Source organism: Microcaecilia unicolor, chromosome 3 (assembly GCF_901765095.1).
Source record: "Microcaecilia unicolor chromosome 3, aMicUni1.1, whole genome shotgun sequence".
Lineage (NCBI taxonomy): Eukaryota > Metazoa > Chordata > Amphibia > Gymnophiona > Siphonopidae > Microcaecilia > Microcaecilia unicolor.
Genome location: NC_044033.1, coordinates 139,265,408 through 139,290,182, shown reverse-complemented (window position 1 = coordinate 139,290,182; position 24,775 = coordinate 139,265,408). Strand labels below are relative to the sequence as shown.

The following is a 24,775-nucleotide window of genomic DNA, read 5'->3' as shown; positions in this document are numbered from 1 at the left end:
ACTGAAAAACTCGGAATCCAAACAGCAGATACAATTTAATGTAGACAAATGTAAAGTGATGCATATTGGGAAAAATAATTTGAATCATAGTTTTCTGATGCTAGGGTCCACTTCAGGAGTCAGCACTCAAGGAAAAGACCTAGGTGTCACTGTAGACAACACGCTGAAATCTTCTGCCCAGTGTGGTGCGGCGGCAGCCAAAAAAGCAAACAGGATGCTAGGACTAATTAGGAGAGGGATGCAAAATAAGACCAAAAATATATAATGCCTCTGTATCGCTCCATTGTGTGACCTCACCTTCAGTATTGCATTCAATTCTGGTTGCCGTATCTCAAAAAAGATATAGCGGAATTAGAAAAGGTTCAAAGAATAGTGACCCAAATGATTGAGGGGATGGAATTGCTCCCATGTGAGGAAAGGCTAAAGAGGTTACAGCTCTTCAGTTTGGAAAAGAGATCTAAGACATCTTAGACATCTAAGAGGGGATATTATTGAGGTTTATAAAATCGTGAGTTGTGTAGGTGGAGGTAAATCAATTTTTCACTCATTCAAAATGTACAAAGACCTGGGGACTCTCAATGAAATTGCATGGAAATACTTTTAAAACAAATAGGAGGAAATATTTTTTTCACTGAAGAAATAGTTAAGCTCTGGAACTTGTTGTTGGAGGATGTGGTAACGATGGTTAGTGTATCCTGGTTTTAAAAAGGTTTGGACAATTTTTGGAGGAAAAGTCCCTAGTCTGTTGTAGAGATAGACATGGGGGAAACCATTGCTTGCCCTTGGATGGGTAGGATGGAATAGTGCTACTAATTGGGTTTCTGCCAGGTACTTGTGACCTGGATTGGCCACTGCTGGAAGAATAGCAGTATGGCTATTCTTATATTCTTATGATCCCTTCCTGAGTACCTACTAAGGGTCTCCAGGGTAGCTAGCAGGGTGGCAATTCAGGGTTTCTCTTCTCCCATTGGTGTCTGGGTTCAAATCGCACTCAAATCCCACTAGGGTTCAAGATTCCAGTGCTAGGGTGGCATTGCAACATACACGCATTTTTCTAAAATATATGTATACATGCATGTCTCCAAATTCTGTATAGGTCCCTAATGTTAGGTGTACAAGTGTGGACATGGATTGCAGATATGTACATTAAGTAATTTGCTAAATTGGTGGCACTAATTACTAGTTACGCACATATCTGCTCTGCACCCCTATTCTAGGTTCAAGGTTTATTAATTTGATATATCACTCAACAGCAAATCATTCAAGCAATGTACAATACAAGTGGCTGAAAATTAAAGTCAATAGAGTTGGCATTCATGAAATGCAGAAAAACTAAGGATGAGGAACACAGAAAAGAATACCGGATGAAACTGAAAGAAGACAAGAGAGAGATATACATTTGATGAAAAGCATGGGTAGAAGAACTGGCTAAAAATGTAAGGAGGGGAGACAAGAATTTTTCCAGGTATATTAGTGAATGGGAGAAGGCTAAAAATGGAATTGTGAGACTAAAAATGCTGTGGACAGCTATGTGGAGAGTGAGGAGGAAAAAGCAAATGTGCTAAACAAATGCATAGTAATATAGTAAATGACGACTTTTATTTCTTATGGATCGCAACATGCCCAACAGAGCTCCGTGCGATTTACATGGCAAGAAAGCTGGACGTACCAGGAATTACAATTTGAAAGACAACAAGAAAAGAAAAAACACTAATCCTTTCACAACTCTGCCCTGGGGACACCTCCACTAGGGGGTTATACACAGACTAAAAACTTTCAGCTTGTTTGAAACAAACCCAAAAGTGTCTGAAAATTGGAGAAAAGCTCAAACATTTGCTGTAGTAAAAAAGTGTTTAACACATGTTAGAACTTTCTAATTAACATGCATTGATTCATAATATAATGTGCCTTTAATCAACTTAGCACTAACTAACAAACTGAATGTGCAGTGACCAATGCACATCTCTAACCTCCACCCAGTCCAAGTACAGTTTCATGTGTACAGGATGTATACACTTAAGTTTGGTTGCATACGCAATGGGTATTTTTATAAAATCTATTGCTTTCTTCATAGAAATCTTGTAAAGATCACCTTTTACATGCCTGTTAAGCCAGGAATTAGGCATTACTCAAAAACATTTAAAATATTGTGGGGCTCATTTTCAAAAGACATTTTAAAAGAGTCATAAAGTGGCATTTGGATGTTTTGTACAAATCGCTACTTTCAAAACAATGTTCTAAACGTTTTGGTATACAGTTCGTCAGCAGTATGTTCAAATCACAAGGGGGCGTGTCAGGGGCATTTTAGGACAGGATTTGTCAGTTACTAACACTTGAACATTTTTCCGCCATAATGGAACAAAACAAAAATGTATGGGGCTACAATTTAAACATTTTGGTTTGGATTTGTTTTCGTAACAAAACAAAAAAAGTGCCCTATATGACCAAGTGACCATTGTAGGAATTAAGGCATGACCCTTCTTTACTCCCCCAGTGGTCACTGACCCCTCTCTTCCATTCCCCAAAGATATGATAGAAACAGTACATACCAGCCTGTATGACACCTTCAGATGTTATAGCCAGTCCTATTAGAGCAGCAAGCACATCCCTGGAGTAGCCTACTGGTCCATGCAGTGCATTCTAGAGAGGAGGACCTATGCCCATATCCCACTCTACCTGTTACACTTGTGGTGGAAAGTGTGAACCCACCCACACTCACCAAAAACCTACTGTTCCCACATTTAGGTTACCCCTTCAGCCATAAAGGCTATTGTAGTGGTGTACAGTTGGGTACACTGGGTTTTTGGTGGATTTTGGAGAGTTCAGCATACAATATAAGAGGGTAATGGTGTGATGTGTACCTGGAGCGTTTATATGAAGTCCCCTGCAGTGCCCCCTAGGGTTCCCCACTGCTTTGCTGGGATGACTGTGTGGCTGGTCTGCTAGGAATGCTGGCTCCTTCTACATCTCAATGTCTTGATTTTGTGCGTTTTTCACTTGGACATTTTTGTTTTTTTAAAAATGGACTGAAAAGATAAACGCACTGGGCACAAAACATTTAGCAAATGGACAGTTTCAAAACAAAAAGATACATATTTTTCTGTTTCAAAAATGGCTTTTTTTTCCCCATTTGAATTTGGAAAGTTTAGAGCAAAACATTCAGTTTGATTTAAACGTCATATCAAAAATGCCCCTCTGTATGTGCTATAATGTACTTGTGTCATATATAATAAGTTGCCTCTGTATTCTCCGCAATGGTTATTTGTGAGGTGCAATTACTTATGATAGCATCTTTTTTTTTCTTTTTCTAGATTGTGTTGCCCCCTCATTTGGAAAGAATTCGAGAAAAGCTAGCAGAAAATATCCATGAGCTCTGGGTTATGAATAAAATTGAACTTGGCTGGCAGTATGGGCCGGTATGCAGCTCTATGGTCTATATTTTAATTTTTTGTAGCCTTATTTCCAGATCTGATCAATTTTGATATTCTGAGTATATGGCCCTGTTTACATGTCAGGTATTTTTTTTTATAGCATTAAAAAAAGAAAAGACTCATTTCAGAGGACCACAAATCACATGCAGTCTTTACTTTTTCTATTCACCATCTGCCTACAGTTCCACCATTTACAATAGTTTAATTTTCCATTAAGAGGAGAAAAAGACCTCAGATCATAAGCCCTATAGAGAAATAACTTCTCAATGAGCAACAGCTTTTTTTTTCAATTCCTTGAAAACTGTTTATTTTTAAATCAATAGCAGATATAGGTGGTCTTTACTAAGTTGCACTAGCATTTTTAGCTCACTCTAAAAATCAGCTGATTCTAAATGCTCAGACACCCATTGTAGTCCTATGGGTGTCTCAGTGTTTAGCATCAACTGATTTTGCTAAAATTGCTAGAGCACCTTAGTAAAAGATCCCCATAATCTTTAGTAGCAATAGCCCATATAATAATAATACAACTACTACTAATAATAAAAATGACTTTCAAATGCTGACGTTTATCATATTCTTTTTAGACAAATGTTTTATTTAGCCATTTTAATAGTGGTTATTTGAGAAGATCCATTCTTGTTTAGGACGTCCAAATCCCAATTTTAAAAAGCCAGGATATGGACATCCAACACTGGCAAAGTTGTGTGTTTTGGGCAGGTATAAGAAGGCCCAAAATATGGCTGTCCAGCTCCAGTCACAGAAGGGGAAGAAGAGACATCCAAGTCTAAAAAGATGGGCATCTGTATTTAGACCTGGTACTTGTCATGTTAAGGTTATAGAAAGGTGCTATGTTCACTGGAGGGATTAAGGCACAACATCTCCTTAATCCTCCAGTGGTTGCTGTCCCCCTCCCTCTGCTCTGAATGTGAAACTAGCAAGGGATGCCATGCTCTGTGACAGCTTCAGGTATTCTGGACATACTTTTTTTTTTTTAATTATTATTTCTTTATTCATATATTTCCATATATCATCACAATACGTGAATATGCAATCGGCATTTATACAAAAGGCAAAAATAAAAAATAAAAAGAAATATCATTAACAGCCTTTCTGTCCACAAGTTAGGAAATTTTGGAATCCAAGAATTTAGAATTTAAAGTAAAACATATAGCAATAATTAAGGACTAGTGGTTGCAACCTCTGGTTCAGACCCCAGCCTGCATTTAGGGAGGGCACACAACATTCAATTCCACTCTAGCATCTAGAAATTGTTTTAACTGTTTTGGGTCTACAAATTGAAACTGTTTACCCTCAAGCATTACATTACAATAACAAGGAAAACGTAATATAAAAGTTGCACCCAGTGCCACCACCCTAGCAGCATGGAGGTCTGAGGCCTAACAGTTAGTGAGGTGGATTGCGTGCCAAGGGACCCAGGGTCAAATCACATGCCAGCTTTTTTTTTAAATATATTGTGAGCCCTCCAGGGACAGAAAAATACTTACTGTATCTGAATATAAGATACCCGCAAGTCTGAAGGTTAGTGAAGTGGTGTACATTCAACCACAGTAATTTTATGTTGCTGAAGGGCTCACAATTTAAGAAAAAAAATATCACAAACAGCTGAAACTGGATTTGAACCTAGGTGTCCTGATGCTCAGCCCACTGCTCTAACCATTAAGTTACCCTTCTGCTCTGCATGTATGTCTGTGTGGTCTTCTTATAAGATGGATGTTCCTATGCTGTCACACAGACATCCAGGTCCCTTATTTCCCCCTGTTCATAATTTGGATGTTTTAGTTTGTAAAATGGATGTTCATGCTGGAAACTTCCAGTACATGGATGTCCATCTCACATGTATTTTCCTGTTCTATGTGAGATGGACATCCATTTGTGATGTTCTGACTTGGACACCCATATTCTGAGATGTCCGTCATTCTTATAATGCCACTCAGTGTATGATATTATTGCTATCACTAGGATTTAATTTGCCTGCCTGCAAGTTTACCTCCTTGTTCTTTGTATTACGCCAACATTTGGCCATTTATTACTGCTATGCTGTTAAACAGATTGCATGTTGTTTGTATCAAGCTACACATAGCCCAACATTGAATATCTGGGCATAATGCTACTAGAGGACAAAAAACTGTTGACCATCACTGGCTGAATATTTACCTCATACTTATGTACCATAAAGCCTTTATGTAACTTTGGGGCCCTTTTACTAAGCTGAGGTAAAAAGAGTTCTGCGCTAATGGTGGGGGCTGTTTTTGCTGCGCACTGAGGCCCTTTATATCGCGGCGGGTAAAATGACTGAAAAAAGACATGTTCTTATAGCAATATACAAAGATAGGCTATCAACTAAAGTGGGAAAAGCTAATCAATAATCATAATATCCATCATATCCCACTCAAAATGTAACAGAGCCCCAAAAACCTCAGCGGTGCACCTTACGTATAGATAATAATTTTTTTTGTAAGTTTTAACAATTTTTTACAAGAACACTTGCTATGCAAAAAAAGAAGAAAGGATAAATCTTTTCATTACAAATTCAAATTATAAGGAAACAATATTCTATCTCATCTTTTTCAAGTCCACAATTTTGGGGGAGACAAGGTAAAATTCCATGAAAACTTTTTCTATAAGTACATTACTTAGAAATAGAAGAGAAACATAATATGCCTAGACTTTTATTTTACGGAGTAGATGTAGACAAAGCCAATGGTTGTTGAGTGGGAATGACAGGTACTAGCTTAGAATCTAGAAAATTAATTAGTTGAATTGCTTCAAAAAATATATATTTAACTGAATTAACTTTTATCACGCATTTACATGGAAAGTTTAACCAAAATAGTCCGCCTAACTGTAGAACCCTAGGACGGAGCTTTAAAAAGGCTTGACGTCTCTTTTGTGTTGCTCTCGTAATATCTAGAAATATTCTAATTTTGTTTTTCATGAAAAGTTCATCACGATTTTGAAAAAAATTGTTTGCGCACCCAGTCCCGGTCGAGTTCTAGTACAAAAAAGTCAATCAGTGTTGCTGGAATCACCGTTTCTTCGTCTTCTTGATGTGTTTGTGTTAAATTCAAAATGTCAAATGAAGCTTCTGGTCTTTGTTCTTGTTGGCCCACTCTATCTTTTTGTTTCTCTATCTTATATGGTGGTAAATAATAAATTCTTGAAACGGGTGGATAAGCTTGTTCAGGTATCTTCAGGATTTCTGACAAATATTTCTTAAAGATTATTAGTGGGGCCATTAATAGAGTTTTTGGAAAATTAATCAACCTAAGAGTTTTTGCTCTTAGTTGATTTTCCAAATGTTCAGTCTTTTGATATAATAATATATTCTCCTTTATCAAATTATTTTGTATTTGCTGGCAAGTTTTTAAAGCTTTGTTGTTAGCCATTAAAGTTTTCTCAGTATTGCTCATTTTTGTTTCTAAATTTGTAATCTTTTCCAAAGGTAATTGAATTGCTTGGAGCATCTGAGATAGCTTTTGAGAAAAAGAGTTCTCCAGCCCCACTAGGGCTTCCCATATCAAGTTAAGAGTTATATTTTTAGGTTTAGAAGGCAAAAAAAAGACTTACTGATAACAGCCAATTCCATCAATTTCTTTGTAATCTTCTGTTCCAAGTTCTCCTCTGCCATAATGCTGACTCCTTCCTCTCCGACTCCAGAAGCCAGTAGTTCTTGGCCGATAGCTAGTCCCTCTGCAGGAAGCACTCCCAGGTCAGAGACACCGAGTGCTTCCTGCCCCTGCAGTCAACCCCTTGCCGGCATCGTCGGAGGGCTCCGTTCTTCGGGGCTAAGGGTGACATCCGCCTCAAGCTGGGGGAGCGAGGAACCTCCCGTCACTCCCTCTAGCAGCAAGGAATCCAGCCCCGCAGTTCCAACAGGCATTGTAAAATGCTCCATCGGACCCGTAGCTCCAGCAGCTGTGAGAGGGGTCACCCGCTGCCAGCCCCTCCGCTTTGGCATGGCTCAGGTAAACATTTTGTAGGTTGAGGGAAATCGGGTGGAGAACCGTTTAACAGCGTTCTCTTCAGGACACCATCTTGTCTCTTGCCCCCAAACTTCCACTTTAAACAATCTAACCCATATAGATAATATTTAATGCAAGGATTTGTTGCACCCACTTTGTCATCGGTTCTCAAGAGGTTCAAAAGCCAATTTATAATGAATTTATATATTGATGTCTAAACTTCCCCATGGATAATATCTTCTTCACATAAACATTATAATGAAAAGGACCTTAACTGCAAATGTCTTATAGCATGCACTTATCTTGAGCGGGCAGAGCATAAATCAGACGGGGGATAAATCGTCTGACACAATCATGTTTCACCCCCCAGGGCTGTTTCAAGAACCATCCCCTTTAATATAATAATTCAATAAATTCAAAAGGATACTCATGAGATTAATTAGATACATTAATTATAGGGAACAACAGTGGATCTTTAAATTAAATACGGTAGTACCCAAAGGGTTAAATTTGGAGCTGGAGTAGAGATCATTGTTATAAGCCAGTCAGGGGTTGGGTGATGTCAGTAGATAGGAAATAGTATATAAGTTTTGAAGTAAACGCTGCTGCCATCTTGGCAGAAAAGTTCTGATATGCAGGAGCTGAGCTGGCGCTGAAGAATTTTTGATGTAAAAGGTGGAGTGGTGATGGTGCCTTTGGGGAGATTGGTCCAGGGGGGCATTTTTCTCATGGATATCCTTTTGAATTTATTGAATTATTATATTAGAGGGGATAGTTCTTGAAACAGCCCTGGGGGGCAAAATGTGATCGTGTTGGACGATTTATCCCCCTTCTGACTTATGCTTTGCTCAAGATAAGTGCATGCTATAAGATATTTGCAGTTCCTTTTCATTATAATGTTTATATGAAGAAGACATTATCCATGGAGAAGTTTAGATATCAATATATAAATTCATTATAAATTGGCTTTTGAACCTCTTGAGAACCGATGATGAGGTGGGTGCAACAAAACGTTGCATTAAATATTATCTGTATGTAAGGTGCACCGCTGAGGTTTTCAGGGTTCTGTTAAATTTTGAGTGGGATATGACGGATGTTGTGATTATTTAAAAAAGACATAGCCATGTGGTAAGATTGCTCTTACCGTGTGGCCATGCGGGGGGGGGGGGGGGGGGGGGGGGGGGGGCAGCACTTACCGCCACCCATTCAAGTGGTGATAAGGGCTGTTGTGCTAACCTGGCGGTAACTGGATAACACACAGCGTTGTCTAAATACCACTGGGTAACCCCCCTGTGGAAATTCTTTTTGAATATTTTCGCTAGTGCTGGAAATGCCTCATGCTGGGGGTGGAACTACTGCCGGTGTCCCCATTGGGCCAGCGGTAGTTCCGGATTGCCCCTTTCTCCTTGGCACATTAAAAAATTGTTTTTAGTAGACATCTGGACATTAACTATCTCGTATTCCCCTGCAGGTTAGAGATGACAACAAAAGACAACACCCATGCTTGGTAGAGTTTTCAAGGCTTCCTGAACAAGAGCGAAACTACAATTTACAGATGTCACTTGAGACACTGAAGTAAGCTACTAGCAGATTACTGTTGACAGAAGTAAATATTTGTCTTTAAAACTAGAGTTTTCTCAGAGGACATCCAAGTGCCAAAATATGAAATCAGACATTACCGCTATCCTTATGTTAACATGAAATGTCATTTATAAATGAGAGTCAGTTATAAACAGTATAAATGAGAAGAGAACTGGATTTTACAGGGTCTTTGCTCTGCTCAACATAAATATGGGGTATCATAATTTATTGAATTGTACATGTACAATGAAGCCTTTTGGTGTTTATCAGCAGTGATGTTCATTTTCCATGTCAACAGATTTGCTGCAAAGGGATAGGGTAAGGGAAAGGGGAGGGAGAGATTGTCAAATATGTATCCATTTATGTGTCCACATTAGTGATATGGGTGGTTAATGTGAGTGCATGATTATGAACCGGTTGGTGAGTGTTCATTTCACAGTTTCACCTGGGCAATTTAAGCTGTATACTCCCTATATAGCTCTGACAAATTTGCAAAAAGAGTATGATTGCCCGGTTTAACTTACAGAATGAGAAGATATTGCTCTTTAAAAGAGATAAGATAACATGGGTGTCCTTTTATTAAGATGTGCTGAAAAATGGCCTGCAGAAGTGTAGACGCGTGTTTTGGGTACGCGCAGAATCATTTTTCAGCACACCTGCAAAAAAAATGCCCTTTTCAAATTTTTGCCGAAAATAAATGCGCAGCAAAATGAAAATTGCCACGCGTCCATTTGGGGTCTGAGACCTTACCGTTAGCCATTGACCTACCGGTGGTAATGACCTACGCATGTCAAATACCACTGCCAAAAATGAAATTACTGTAAGAGCCATGCGGTAGTCGGGCGATAGCTCCATTTTGGTGCACGTTGGGCGCGCATAGATGCTTACATGGCTTAGGAAAAGGGACCCATGATTTATCAGAAACTAAAGTTCCTTTTACCTTTACACTAGGGGAGGTGACAACAGTGACCAAGATGGCACCTGCCACTTGGGCTACTTTTAAGGTGTGTTATTTTACCACTAAGGGGGAAAGTTATCTATCTAGCTCATTTTCGAAAGGGATCACCGGCGATCTTCCGACACAAATCGGGAGTTCGCCAGCGCCGGCCAACCTTCAATAGCTTCCAGGTGCATAGTACCCTTACCCAATAAAACATTTTTTGCCAGCCTGTATGCCAGCCTGAAATGTCATACCCAGCTCCCTGACAGCAGTATGCAGGTCCCTGGAGCAGGTTTTAGTGGGTGCAGTGCACTTCAGCCAGGTGGACCCAGGCCCATCCCCCCCTACCTGTTACACTTGTGGTGGTTAATGTTGAGCCCTCCAAAACCCCCCAAAACCCACTGTACTCACATGTAGGTGCCCCCTTTCACCCCTTAGAGCTATGGTAATGGTGTAGAGTTGTGGGGAGTGGGTTTGGGGGGGATTTGAGGCGCTCAGCACCCAAGGTAAGGGTACTATGCACCTGGAAACTATTTTTTTTTAATTTTGTTATGTGTCCCCTAGGGTGCCTTGTTGGTGTCCTGGCATGTCAGGGGGGCCAGTGCACTACAAATGCTGGCTCCTCCCACACCCAAATGCCTTGCATTTCGCCGGGTTTGAGATGGCCGGGCCCGGTTTCCATTATGGCTGGAAAACGAAGCCGGCCATCTCATGTAAACCCGGCAATCCTGCTGTAAACCCGGCGAGCGATTTGGCCGACACCAAGCGTATTTCGAAAATATGCTTGGCTGCACCCTCTTGTGGAGCCGGCTCCGAAGATGTCCGGCCAGCGATTTCGCCAGTGCCGTTCGATTATGCCCCTCCACGTGTACTACCTTTTATTTTTATTTTATTTATTCATACTTGTATCCCACAATTATCCAAAAATGAGTTTCAGTTCAATGTGGCTTACATTTAACAGTTGTTACAGATTTCATTGATTCAGTTACATTTACAAGGTCGTATGATGCTGTGTTTTACATTGATTGGCAAAATAACTATTAGAGCATAGGAAATAGTCATTGGTTTCTTGAGAAGATATGCCTTAGTTCATTTCTTAAATGAAAAGATGCAATATTTTACTCATAGAATTTCCTGAAGTACATAAATGCATAAGTATTGCCATACTGGGAAAGACCAAAGGTCCATCAAGCCCAGAATCCTGTTTCCAACAGTGGCCAATCCAGGTCACAAATACCTGGTAAGGCCTCCAAAAAAGTACAATACATTTTATGCTGCTTATCCCAGAAATATGCAGTGGATTTTCCCCAAGTCCATTTTAATAATGGTCTAGGGACTTTTCCTTAAGAAAGCTGTCCAAACCTTTTTTTAAATCCTGTTAAGCTAACCACCTTTACCACATTCTCTGGCAATGAACTCCAGAGTTTAATTAAACGTTGAGTGAAGAAAATTTTTCTCCAACTCGTTTTAAATACTAGCTTCATCACATGCCCCCTAGTCCTAGTAGTTTTGTAAAGAGTAAACAAATGATTCACGTGTACCCGTTCCACTGCACTCATTATTTTATAGACCTCTATCAAATCTCCCCTCTGCCATCTTTTCTCCAAGTTGTAGAGTCCGAGGTAGGTCTCTGAATCTCTAGCACAAGCACCTCTTTAATGTAGACATTAATCCTCTAGGAAGATATCTTCAGGCTTATCACATTTATTTATTTTTAAATCAAGACTTGTATTCTGCACTATCTTCACAATTCTAGTTGGAGAACAATGTTACATACATAATACAGATAAATCATGATAAACAAAACAAAACTAACCAAGTGATAATATAATACAGCATTAAAACAATAAAACCTAAGAACATATAAAAGTACATATGTAACACAGATGACCTTATACATAGACTAGAAGTACTGCTAATACTATTTCTGTGCAACATACCAGGAGACATTCAGGCCAGCTGGCAAGCTTGTTGAAATATAACATTCTTGCCATTTGCATCTGAGTTTCTTTCCTCATCATGAAACATCTGTCTGCAGCTTCGGGGATATTTTACTACCTTTAATTATCTTCTTTCTTGCTTAGTTGGTATAGTTTTCCTCACAGCCATGTAGATTAGATAAGCACTAACAGCCCACATCTGTAAAAACCCCAAAAGTCTTAAGTCAAACATAATTGGCCTTATTTTATTTTGTTAGATTGTTGATATTTCTCAGCACACTTTAAAGTAGTTTGCTAAGTAAGACAAAGGGAGTATAAAGCAATATAGTGACTGCAGGAATGACAAATAATAATTTTAAAAAAGAATATGTGATGGAGTGACATTTTCGGGAAGATAGTACAGTACAAAAACGACCTCCTTCATTTCTGTCTATTTATATAATTCCCTACACATTTTCGATCTATACATTGTTTGCCCATTCCTTGTTCTCATATTAATTTACTGTACAACTTGGAAAGCCGTAGTCACGGTTTTGTATATTAATTTTAAATGTTTGAAACACTGGCTTCATAACTGGACAACTTTTTCCATGAATGCATCAGTTGTAGTACAGACCTCTCTCTGTATTTGGGACATGCTTCAGTCTATTTACTTAGCATTATCTGTCCATTTAAAAGTTGCAAAATGGACTTCAAATACAGAGGTGTAGCAAAAATAATTTTCTTTACAGAATGATTACTGTCTTCAAAACAATTATGGCTTCTATCCTGTGTATTTTTATCATTATTCAAAATATTTACATATTCACCCTACTTGGGATATGAAAGGTAAGACTGTATAGCAGATCTCAAGGTGTGTCTTAAAACCTATAAAGAAGACAGTTTTAGATATCTGGGGGCCCTTTTACTAAGTTGTGGTAAAATGGCCATTTTTGCTGCACATCAGGGCCCCTTTACCACAACGGTTGAAAATAACCAAAAATTAAATAGCCGTGTGGTAAGTTCGCACTTGCCGCGTGGCCATTTTGAGGGGGAGCACTTACCGCCACTCATTGCGGTGGCAGTAAGAGCTCCAACGCTAACCTGGTGGTAACTAGGCAGTGTTCAATGCTGCCTGATTACCTCTGGGTAACCGCCTGCGGAAATATTTTTTCAGTATTTCAGATAGCACTGGAAATGGCGTATGTTGGGGGTGGAACTTCCACCAGCACCTCCGTTGGGCCGATGATAGTTGCAGGTTGCCACGCAGCAACCCTTTAGTTACAGGGCCCCATAGGTAGTTGGGTTCATATATGGAAATAAAAAGTTACACTGTAACAGTGGTCTCCATCTTCATCTTTCTGTGGCAGAAAGAAGGATCCTAAGTATGACATTCAGATCATATTTATTTATTTATTTTGGTGCATTTGTACCCCACATTTTCCCACAGGAGCAGGCGCAATGTGGCTTACAATAATTCAAGAGGAAAAAATACAATGCAAAGATGACTCAGTTTCAGATTCAGACAGTCAGGGAATGGAACAGTAGAAAACAAGGGGTGAAAGATAGGGGCAAAGCAACCGGCAGATAACCATGTACAGTCAGGAAGGGAGAGAGGTTAAACATAGGAGTTGCCAGTGGAATAAGCTTTGGCGAATAAGAATGTTTTTAAAGACTTTTTGAACAGGTGGTGGTCGACTAGTTCTTTTAGTTGTCTCGGCAGAACATTCCAGAATTTTAGACTGATGTAGGGGAAGGACGAAGCAAAAAGGGTCTTGTATTTAACATTTCTGCAGTTGGGCTAATGTAGACTGAGGTAGGTCCTTGCAGTTATTAGCACATTTGTAGAAGGTAGATCGATGAGATGGAGCATATATTCATGGGCTTCTCCATAAATTATCTTGTGCGTTAGTGAGCAGATTTTAAATGTAATATTCTGATGTGTACTAAAACTAGAGGAAGTAGGTGGCAGATGGCAATAGAAGCATTCAGGATGTCACCAAAATGTGGAACATAAAACAAATGGTCTAAATAGTTCACTCTTGAACAATAGGGTAGAAGAAGGGGCAAAGGGTCTTCCAAAAGCAGACTGGCCAACCTACTGAAGAGAGCTTAGAGCTAGGATCGATGGGACTGGGTGGAGAAAGCCCTGAGATGAATAAAACATTACAAACCTGAATATAAATAGGATAAAAAGATAACTTCTGGAAAACCGTCTATTCTAATGCTGATAGGAGTCCTTTTACTAAGCTGTAGTAAGTGTTAGCGTATGCTTACCGCAGCTTAAAATGGCTTACCACATGCTCAGGCATTCTGCAGAAATTGTTTGATTTCAGTATGCAAGCAACACTCTAAAAAGTATTTTATTTTTTTAGCACAGAGGGGGCATGTCTGGGGAAGAAAGTCCACCAACAGAAAACGAATCCACAATATCAATGTCTCTGGTAACATTCAATAACTTGTACACACAAACCAGGACTTATAGCCACCAACTTCAAGAGAGTGCTGTGAAACAGTTTCACAGCACTCTCTTGAAGTTGGTGGCTATAAGTCCTGGTTTGTGTGTACAAGTTGGGGAAGAAAGTGGGCATTCCTGCACCAACCAGCACATCTACATTTCCATGCGCTACATGATTAGCACAGAATTTGTACATAAGCCTATACTGCCTACAAAATAGGTGTCCATAAGTGCAAAAGCACAAAGGGGTCCTTTTACTAAGCAGTGGCAAAAAGTGGCCTGTGGTAGTGTAGGTGCGTGTATTAAGCGTGCCAGGCCAGTTTTTACTGGGTCTGCAAAAAAAGGACTTTTTTTAATGGGACGGGAAAAGGGCCTGTGGTAAAACTGAAACCAGCACACACCCAAAACCGGCCTGAGCCCTTAACGCCACCCATTGATCTAGTGGTAAAGACTCATGTGCGGTGACTGTTCAGCACGTGCCAATTACCGCCAGAAACAACACGCATGGGTGGAAATAAATAAAACATCCAGGTGGTATGGGCGCGCACCAAATCTGAAATTACTGCCAGAAAAATGGTATCTAAAGTTAAATAAATTAAAATAAAATAAATGGATTCAATGGAAAGGAACATAGAAACTAAAACTCTACAACTATAACCGTTTTTTCTTTGCCTGCTATAGATCTGATAATTTCAAGTTAGGCTCAATAATTCTAATACAGAGAGGAAGAGAGGCAATGAGAATCATTGTCCTTGTTTCCCATATGCCGTTATTGTATCTAATACCAGCTACTGAAATGATACAGAAAATAATTCTACCTTTCTTGTATTTTTTTGCTCTAGAACACTCTTGGCCTTAGGCTGTCATGTGGGAATCACTGACGAACATGCTGAAGAAAAAGTGAAAACTGTGAAACTTCCAAAAAAGTAAGACTAGAGGACATGTTTAGATATCTTCAGAGGGTAGGAGTGATTGCCTATTCATGCCAGCTCCAATCTCAAAATGGCTGCCATGACTTGGGGGGGGGGGGGGGGGGGACAATTATGATTAGGGATGAATGATTTCAGTTATGATTTTGGTTTTGGACAAAATTGAGCGACAAAATTCGGTTACAGGTTTGGTTTCAGTTGAAACAAACAAAAAAAGGTTTTTGGTCATCTTATAGGAGGTGTGTACCAAACTACAATTCAAGGATACTTGGACAGCCACATTTTTGATGCGTTTTCTCAGAGCGCCTGTCCAGCTCATTTTCGAAAGTAATCGCCGGCCATTTTCCGACATAAATCGGGAGATGGCTGGCGATCTCGGAAAAGCGGCCAAATCTGTATAATCGAAAGCCGCTTTTTTGGCAACATCGCCGCTTTCCTGTCGCGTTGCCGGACAAAGTTCAAAGGGGTGTGTTGGCAGGCATGGGCATGGCTACCAGATGGCCGACTTTCGGCGATAATGGAAAAAAAAGAACGGCAATAAGTAGTATATCGCCGGGTTTACTTGGTCCTTTTATTTTCGCGACCAAGCCTCAAAAAGGTGCACCAAATGACCAGATGACCACTGGAGAGAATGGGGGATGACCTCCCCATACTCCCCCAGTGGTCACCAACCCCCTCCCATACTAAAAAAATAAAACTAAAAACCTTTTTTGCCAGCCTGTATGCCAGCCTCAAATGAAGTACCCACCTCCATGACAGTAGAATGTGTTGTATCCTCCGACAGCCTTTCCCTGGTTGCGATGTGGCGCTCGAGTGAGTGTGACACCTTTTCTGTTAGATGCCCTGCAGAGTCACATTAGCAATGCTTTGTGGTGGGTGTAGGGTACTGGGCTCTACTCCCATGGTGCTTTTCCCCCTTGCTAACTGGGTCAGAGTGTGCCCTGTTTTGTTTCCAGTAGTCCATGAGGTAGTCCATTTTTGTAAGCCAGTTTTAGATCCCTTTCATGTGTTACCCACATTAGAGAACGTTATTACCATGATTGTGGCTGAAAGAGGGCATTGTATACCATTCTGCCAGCTCTGACCTACTGCTAATCTCAGTACCAAGGAGACTGTTTGCTAGTGGGGCACAACCTCTGATCTGCAGTTAACTGTGAGTAAACGTGCTTATTCAAATAAAGGACTTTTTCAAAGAGATTAGTCTTCAGGTGTCAACGGCTGTGCCAAGGTTATACAGCAGCAACAAGTCCTAGAGGCCTGCGTGTATGCAGGTCCCTGGAGCACATTTAGTGGGTACCGCAGTGCACTTAAGGCAGGCGGACCCAGGCCCATCCCCCCCTACCTGTAATACTTGTGCTGGTAATGGAAGCCCTCCAAAACCCACTGTACCTACATGTACTACTACTACTACTACTTAACATTTCTAGAGCGCTACTAGGGTTACGCAGCGCTGTACAATTTAACAAAGAGAGACAGTCCCTGCTCAAAGAGCTTACAATCTAATAGACAAGTGAACGGTCGGTCCGATCGGGGCAGTCAAATTGGGGCAGTCTGGATTCACTGAACGGTAAGGGTTAGGTGCCGAACGCAGCATTGAAGAGGTGGGCTTTAAGCAAAGACTTGAAGATGGGCAGGGAGGGGGCTTGGCGTAAGGGTTCAGGAAGGTTGTTCCAAGCATAGGGTGAGGCGAGGCAGAATGAGCGGAGCCTGGAGTTGGCGGTGGTGGAGAAGGGTACTGAGAGGAGGGATTTATCCTGTGAACGGAGGTTACGGGCGGGAACGTAAGGGGAGATGAGGGTAGAGAGGTAGTGAGGGGCAGCAGACTGAGTGCATTTGTAGGTAAGAAGGAGAAGCTTGAATTGAATGCGGTATCTGATCGGAAGCCAGTGAAGTGACCTGAGGAGAGGGGTGATATGAGTATATCGGTTCTGGCGGAATATGAGACGTGCAGCAGAGTTCTGAACAGACTGAAGGGGGGATAGATGGCTAAGTGGGAGGCCGGTGAGGAGTAAGTTGCAGTAGTCCAGGTGAGGAGTAAGTTGCAGTAGTCCAGGCGAGAGGTAATGAGAGCGTGGACGAGAGTTCGGGTGGTGTGTTCAGAGAGGAAAGGGCGAATTTTGCTGATGTTAAAGAGGAAGAAGCGACAGGTTTTGGCTATCTGCTGGATATGCGCAGAGAAGGAAAGAGAGGAGTCAAAGATGACTCCGAGGTTGCGGGCAGATGAGACGGGGAGGATGAGGGTGTTATCAACTGAGATAGAAAGTGGAGGAAGAGGAGAAGTGGGTTTTGGTGGAAAGACGATAAGCTCGGTCTTGGACATGTTCAGTTTCAGGTGGCGGTTGGACATCCAGGCAGCAATGTCGGATAAGCAGGCCGATACCTTTGCCTGGGTCTCCGCGGTGATGTCTGGTGTGGAGAGATACAGTTGGGTTACATGTAGTTGCCCCCTTCACCCCTAAGAGCTTTGGTAGTGTTGTACATTTGTGGGTAGTGGTTTTTTTTGGGGGGGGGTTTGGGGGGCTCAGCACCCAAAGTAAGGTGGGAGGTTTTTCTGAAGTCCAGCGCACTGACCCCTAGGGTGCCCAGCTGGTGTCCTGGCATGTCAGAGGGACCAGTGCGCTACAAATACTGGCTCCTCCCACGACCAAATGCCTTGGATTTCACCGGGTTGGAGATGGCCGGCATTTTTTTCCATTATCGCTGAAAAACTAACCCGGCCATCTCAAACCCGGCGAAATCCAAGGCATTTGGCCGGGCTAAACTGTATTATCGAAAAAAAAGATGGCCAGCCATCTTTTTCGATAATACGGTTTCAGCCAGATGTAGCGCCGCAGCCAACATAGATCGCCGGTGATCTATTTGGCCGGCAACATTCGATTATGCCCCTCTATTTTATCTCCAGTTCAGTGGCGGCTCATGTACATAAGATGGTACAATTGCATTACCAAAATTAAATTAAGAGACCAGAGATGAAAAAAGATGGTGAAGAAGGATAATAACAGGTCCATCCTCCACTACATTTTGTTCTCTATGTCCTCAGTCTTCAGTCACCTCTCAGGCCTTTCCACCTCCATTCATCACTGTTGTCATTCCTCTAATCTTTTAGGCCCCAAAGATCAAATCCCCCATGCTGTTCCAAACAGCACTGGAAGATTCCTAACAGCGCTGAAAAATTAGCGCCGGAACAGCGTGGAGGATTAAAGCCCTCATGATCAAAACTAATAGCATGCAAATTCATGTGCGCTTTTAGTTTTGATCATGGGGTACTTCTGCAGGAGGAATCCTTCAGAAGTTGTTTGACAGGTCTGGGTTGTCAAAAAGAAGCCCAGACATGTCAAACAGGAGGTCTCCCCCCTCCCCCCGCATGCAAAGGGCTGGCAGTCCAGTGGACCTTCAGCCCCCCTAGGCCTCCCAGACAGACCAGTGGCCTTCTCCCTCCACCTGAGACATGGGGAGGCTGGAGGTCCAGCGGACCTCAGGCCCCCTGACTCAAGGGCACAGTGGAGCTGAGGTCCAGTGGACCTCTAGCCCCCCTAACCCCCAACACAAAAAAACCCTCCCTGGTGGCCCAGTGGGCAATGTACCCCCACCCACCCTGGTGGTCTAGCAGCCCTATCACCCCCTCCCTGTACTTTGTAATGATGAGGAGGGAGTTCCACTCCCTCCTCCTTCCAGCACCACCTCCAAAATGGCAGCAACCTGCCCTGCCCAGTGCATCCTGGGAAACTTTGGGCAGGGCTTCCTTATCATATAAGGACAGTGCACCATTTTTGAGACTGCGCTGGAAGGAGGAGGGAGTGCTACTCCTTCCTCATCATCACATGGTGCGGGGAGGGGGGGTAAAGGGCCACTAGATCACCGGGATGGGTGGAGTTATGTTGCTCACTATGCCACCAGGAAGGTATTTTTTGTGTCGGGGGGTTAGGGGGGGCTAGAGGTCCACCAGATCTCAACCCCCCTATGCCTTGTGTCGGGGGGGGGGGGGGGGTCAGAGGACTGGAGGTCTGCTGGTCCTCCAGCCCTTCTGTGTCAGTGTGTCCATGGAGATGTTAGGGCTTGGGGAGGCATGATGTCACCAGGGTCTCAGCCATTGAGGGGTCCAGGGGTCCACTGAACCCCCAGGACTGATGGTGGCAACCTGAGCTGCCTAGCTTGGAGGAGGGGGACAGAGGGAGCCTTAACCCTAATGCCAGCTCTGAGCAGGGGAGAATGGAGAGTTGTTGGACATGGATGGATGGAGGGGAGGAAAGTCAGGAAGGAAATGCACATGGATGGAAGAGAGGAGAAATGTTGGACAAGGATGGAGGGAAGGAAAGACAAAGGAAGGAGATGCACATGGAGAGAGGGCAGATCCTAGATGGAAGGGGCAGGGAGAGAGGGCAGACTTTGGATGGAGGGGACAGGAGAGAGAGGGCAGACACTGGATGGCAGGGAGAGAGAGAGAAGGCAGATGCTGGATGGAAGGAAGACAGTGAAAAGAAGATGAGGAAAGCAGAAACCAGAGACAACAAACTGTAAATATATATTTTTATTATTTTGCTTTAGGATATAGTATTGTAGCTGTGTTAATAAATGTTTATAAATAGAACATGTAAATAAGGTAATCTTTATTGGACTAATTTTAATATATTTTGACTAACTTTCGGAGAACAAAACCCCCTTCCTCAGGTCAGGATAGGATATTGTAAAAGCACTATTCTGATCTGAGGAAGGAGGATTTGGCCTCTGAAAGCTAAATGTATTAGTCCAATAAAATGGTATTATTTTATTTTCTGTTTCTGTGGTGTTGCATTGTATGCTCAGTCTGGCCTCTTGGGGGTTCAGGTTAATTTTTGTCTAAATAGAAAGTTTGATTACTTATTCTATAGTGGTTTAGGGTTTATCTGTATTTGTGAAAAAGACACGGCTTTCAGTTGGCATTGATTGTGCAGGATCGACGATCTGTACTATTCTGTCTGGTTACGTTTTACAATAGGTGAATTGATGTTCTAGTGCTCACTGTAGTGTTTAAGATGCTTTCCTTTTCCTTATGTGACTCGTAGAAATTACTGCTTATGGTATGGTAAAATTGTTCTAGAGATCCTGAGTGTTTTGTATTCTCGGTATGCCTAGTACTGGATTTTGGAGGGGGGTGTTAAAAAATGACCGTTCCCGGGTGTCAACTACCCTAGCTACGCCACTGAGTGTACAGTTGGGGGTAGTGGGTTTTGGGGGGGCTCAGAGCACAAGGTAAGGGAGCTATGTACCTTGGAGCAATTTATGCTGTGCCCCTAGGGTGCCCGGTTGGTGTCCTGGCATGTCATGGGGACCAGCACACTACAAATGCTGGCTCCTCCTATGACCAAATGGCTTGCATTTGGACGTTTTTTACTTGGACATCTTTGGTTTCGAAAATCGCCGAAAATCAGAAACGTCCATGTCCAGTTAGCGGTCTGAAAATTGTCACTAAGTGGGAGATTCTATATATGGCAACTAAAAAATCAGTGCCTAAAATGACGCGCATCCATTTACACCAATGAAAATGTGGTGTAAATCCCGGTATGTAGATTTACACGCACTTGGCCATATTCTGTAACTATGCGCCTAAATTTTAGAATGCCCAGCTAGCGCTTAAAATTAATTTTACCAGACTGAAGTCGTGACTGCAAAAGAAGCTCCCCTTCTCTCTCAGCGTCAAGCCCTCATTTCCTGTTTCCGCAAGGGTGGGACGTTGAGAGAGAAGGGCTGGGCGGCAGGAAAGCAAGGAGGGCTGTTGAGGGAGAAGAGGGCGGGTAGGTCGGGCTGGGGACGTAGGAACCGGAACTTCGGATGACTGACGGCTGGGAAAATATTGGGGGTGCTCGAGCACCCAAAGCACCCATGGAATCGGCGCCTATGTATGCTGCACCATATGCCTAGAATAGGCTTCCTGAGCCAGTACGTCAAGCTCCATCTCAGGCCGTCTTCAAATCTAGGCTAAAAGCCCACCTTTCTGATGCTGCTTTTAACTCCTCACCCTTACTCACTTGTTCAGTACCCTTATTTTACCATCCCCACCTTGGTAATTCCCTTATCTCTTATTTGTCCAGTTTATCTGTCCTAATTAGATTGTAAGTTCTGTCGAGCAGGGACTGTCTCTTCATGTTCAAGTGTACAGCGCTGTGTAAGTCTAGTAGCGCTGTAGAAATGATAAGTAGTAGTAGTAGTAATAGTTATAAAATTTGCGCTGATTTTGGTGCAGATCTCTAGGTGCGCTATATAGAATCTGGGTAAACGTCTAGGTCTCAGCCCCGCCTAGTCTCTGTTACTGGACCGCCCTCAAATGTTCAGTGTAACAATGCTTTATTTACACAGTTCACATAAAATGAAACAATATCAACGGACAGTAAAACATTCTTATGCTTAATTTCCCTAGAAGGGGAACAAATGTATCACAGCCTTGTGTGAATAAAAATTGAGTTCTCATATACTGTCTATTTTCTAATGATATGACTTGAAACCTATATTTTAATGATATAGAAAGTGAAAAAGGACTGATCATAGGTAGTATTCCAATTGGATCATATCCCTTTCTTCTTCACTCCAAGTAATAGCTAAGAAAATGAGCTACTCACCTCTCCATTATTAAATTATGAAGAAAAAGTCTATTTCTGTCATGTTATTTTGCTCAGCAATGATTTCTGTGGATCTCCCCTCCCCCACTCTGTTTCTCATAAAAAGTGTGCAATTTTATTTAGTTCGACTTATTATCCAATTTGTTTGTTTCTTTCCAATTTGGTTTTGGCAAATAATGCACTGTGAATTTAAAGTGAAACAGAGTAAAAAAAAAAAAAAGATAAGTTTTGAAAATATTTTGCTTCATTTTAAAATGTCACTTGAGTTGTATTGAGCTACTTAGACTGTGAACTGCCTGTCCTAGCTAAAGGAATTCTCTACTTGAGGAATAATGGCTAGCTGGTAACAATAAGTAGAAAGAGAAGTGGCATTTTCTAAAGGAACTCTGACAAAAGAGATCCTAACCTATAGAGACAGAGAAAGTACCTGGATATAATAAATGTAAACAACTTTGGTTGTACCACACAAAGGCAGCATATCAATTCCATGACACTTTAAGCAGTCTTTTGTTAGACTAGACTATTTGAGACGACTGCCAGTATGACAAAGCTATAATTAACGTACTGGAAATGAAAAACTACAATTTTTTTTCTTACACAGTTATCAGTTATCAAGCGGATACAAGCCTGCTCCCATGGACCTGAACTTTATTAAATTAACTCCTTCGCAGGAAGCTATGGTAGATAAACTGGCACAGAATGCTCACAATGTGTGGGCCCGAGACCGCATCAGGCAAGGCTGGACATATGGTATACAGCAAGTAAGTGACAGCAGCACTTAACCAGCCAGTCTGGCTAAATATCGGCACAAAATAGCTGTGGGTGAAATTGGCTGGCCAGGGACAGTATAGGAGGCTGAATTGGGAAGGAGTTAGCAGTTATGCAGGGCAAGCCAGCATCCGCATAGCTAACTGAACATTGGCTGGCACCTGTATAAAAAAAGTGCCCTGTGCTCTTCCCAACCCCCCCCCCCCCCCCCCCCCCCCCACACACACTTGTTAAATATTTGATTGGTAAACTTATTTTCAAGAGTTAGGGGGTCTTTTACTTAGGCATGCTGGTATTTTTAGCACATTAAATGCTAAATACGCCCATAGGAATACATCGGCGTCCCTCCCAAGTAAAAGACCCCCTTAAAGAGGTGTCTTTGCTAATATTCACTTTCAATCACAGAGATTTTTTTCCTTGCTTAACAATCTCTTATTTGTCCTCTTAGGAATTTTTTCTGTCTGGAAAGTGTTCTGAGCCTTTACAAAATAGACGCGTTTTTGAATTCTTCACATAAGTACTTTGCTATCTTCTTAACATAGTTCAGTAAATAGGCCTTTTAATATATTTAGAGGCATATTTTCAAAGCACTTAGACTTACAAAGTTTTGTAAGTTACTATCCAGCTCATTTTTGAAAGAGAAGGAGATGGCCGCCCATCTCCTAAAGCCGCCCAAATTGGTATAATCGAAAGCCAATTTTTTGACACTCTCGCCGGCGTTCTGTCGCGGAAGTGGCCAAACTTCAAGGGGGTGTGTCGGCAGTGTACAGAAGGTGGGACGTGGGCGTGCTTACAAGATGGCTGGCTTCAGCTGATAATGGAAGAAAGAAAGCCGGCCTGACGAGAATTTGGTCCACTTTATTTGATCCCTTTTTTTTTAGGTCCAAGCCCCACAAAAGTGCCGAACTGCCCAGATGACCACCGGAGGGAATCAGGGATGACCTCCCCTGACTTCCCCAGTGGTGATTAACCACCTCCCACCCCGAAAAAAACAACTTTACAAACTTTTTTTTTTTTTTTAGACTATGTCCTTCCCTATGCCTCTGTGATGGCAGTTGAAGATGTCCTTCCCTGCAACTGCAGTTGAGAATGTCCAAAATGCCTCCAACACCCTCTTTATTTATTTATTTGGAATGTGGATCACAAGTAGCAGTACTGGGATTTGAACTAACCACCTCTAGATTGCCAGACCAGTGCTGTAACCACTAGGCCAGTCTGTCACTCCTCCACTCCATTCCACTTCCTTGAAATTTGGCCATCACTGTGTGTGTGGGGCAGTATGTAGGTCCCTGGGCGGGGGAGGTATGTGTGTGTCAGCAGAGGCATAACGAAGGCATGGACGTCCTTCTTTCAAACATTTTGGACATCCTGAACTGCCCCCCTACAGGGACAACCAAATTTCAAGGAAGTGAAGCGGCAGAGTGGCAGACTGGCCTAGTGGTTAGAGCACTGGTCTGGCAATCCAGAGGTGGCTGGTTCAAATCTCACTGCTGCTACTTGTGATCCACAATCCACATTGAGCCTGCAAAGAGGTGGGAAAATGTGGGATACAAATGCAATAAATAAATAAAAAGGGCATTGGAGGCATTTTGGACATTCTCAACTGCTGTTGCAGCAAAGGACATCTTCAACTGCCATCACAGGGACAGAGGCATAGCAAAGGACATACTCTAAAAAAAACAAACAAAGTTTGAAAAGTTGTTTGTTTCAGGGTGGGAGGTGGTTAATCACCAATGAGGAAGTCAGGGGAGGTCATCCCCGATTCCCTCCGGTGGTCATCTGGGCAGTTTGGGCACCCTCCTTAGGAAGGAAATCGTGTGCAAATGAGTTAACAGTGAGCAGCTCATTTGCATGCAATTTCCTTCATGCATGCCCGTTCCTTTCCAGATTAGTAAGGGAAGAGCTTTTTCCATTCAGTTAGTGGGACCAGTGCACTATGAATGCTGGCTCCTCCCACGACCAAATGGCTTGGATTTGGCGGGGTTTGAGATGACCGGCATTAGTTTCCATTATCGGAGAAAACCAATGCCGGCGATCTCTAACGCCGGTGATCTCTAAGGGATTTGGCCGACCCCGACCGTATTATCGAAACGAAAGATGGCCTCCCATCTTGTTTCGAAAATATGGTCAGCCCCGCCCCTTCGCAGTGCAATCCTTAGAGATGGCTGGCCCC

At 42.2% G+C, this 24,775-nt stretch overlaps 1 protein-coding gene across 1 annotated transcript in view; it reads left to right on the top strand.

Annotated features, from left to right (window-relative positions):
* Positions 1 to 24,775, top strand: part of RYR2 (ryanodine receptor 2) — a 908,577-nt gene that overhangs the window by 273,389 nt on the left and 610,413 nt on the right. Inside the window, 4 exon segments of the mRNA XM_030194683.1 lie at positions 3,312 to 3,416; positions 8,886 to 8,989; positions 15,155 to 15,238; positions 22,436 to 22,595. Coding sequence (XP_030050543.1) covers positions 3,312 to 3,416; positions 8,886 to 8,989; positions 15,155 to 15,238; positions 22,436 to 22,595 — 453 coding nt within the window.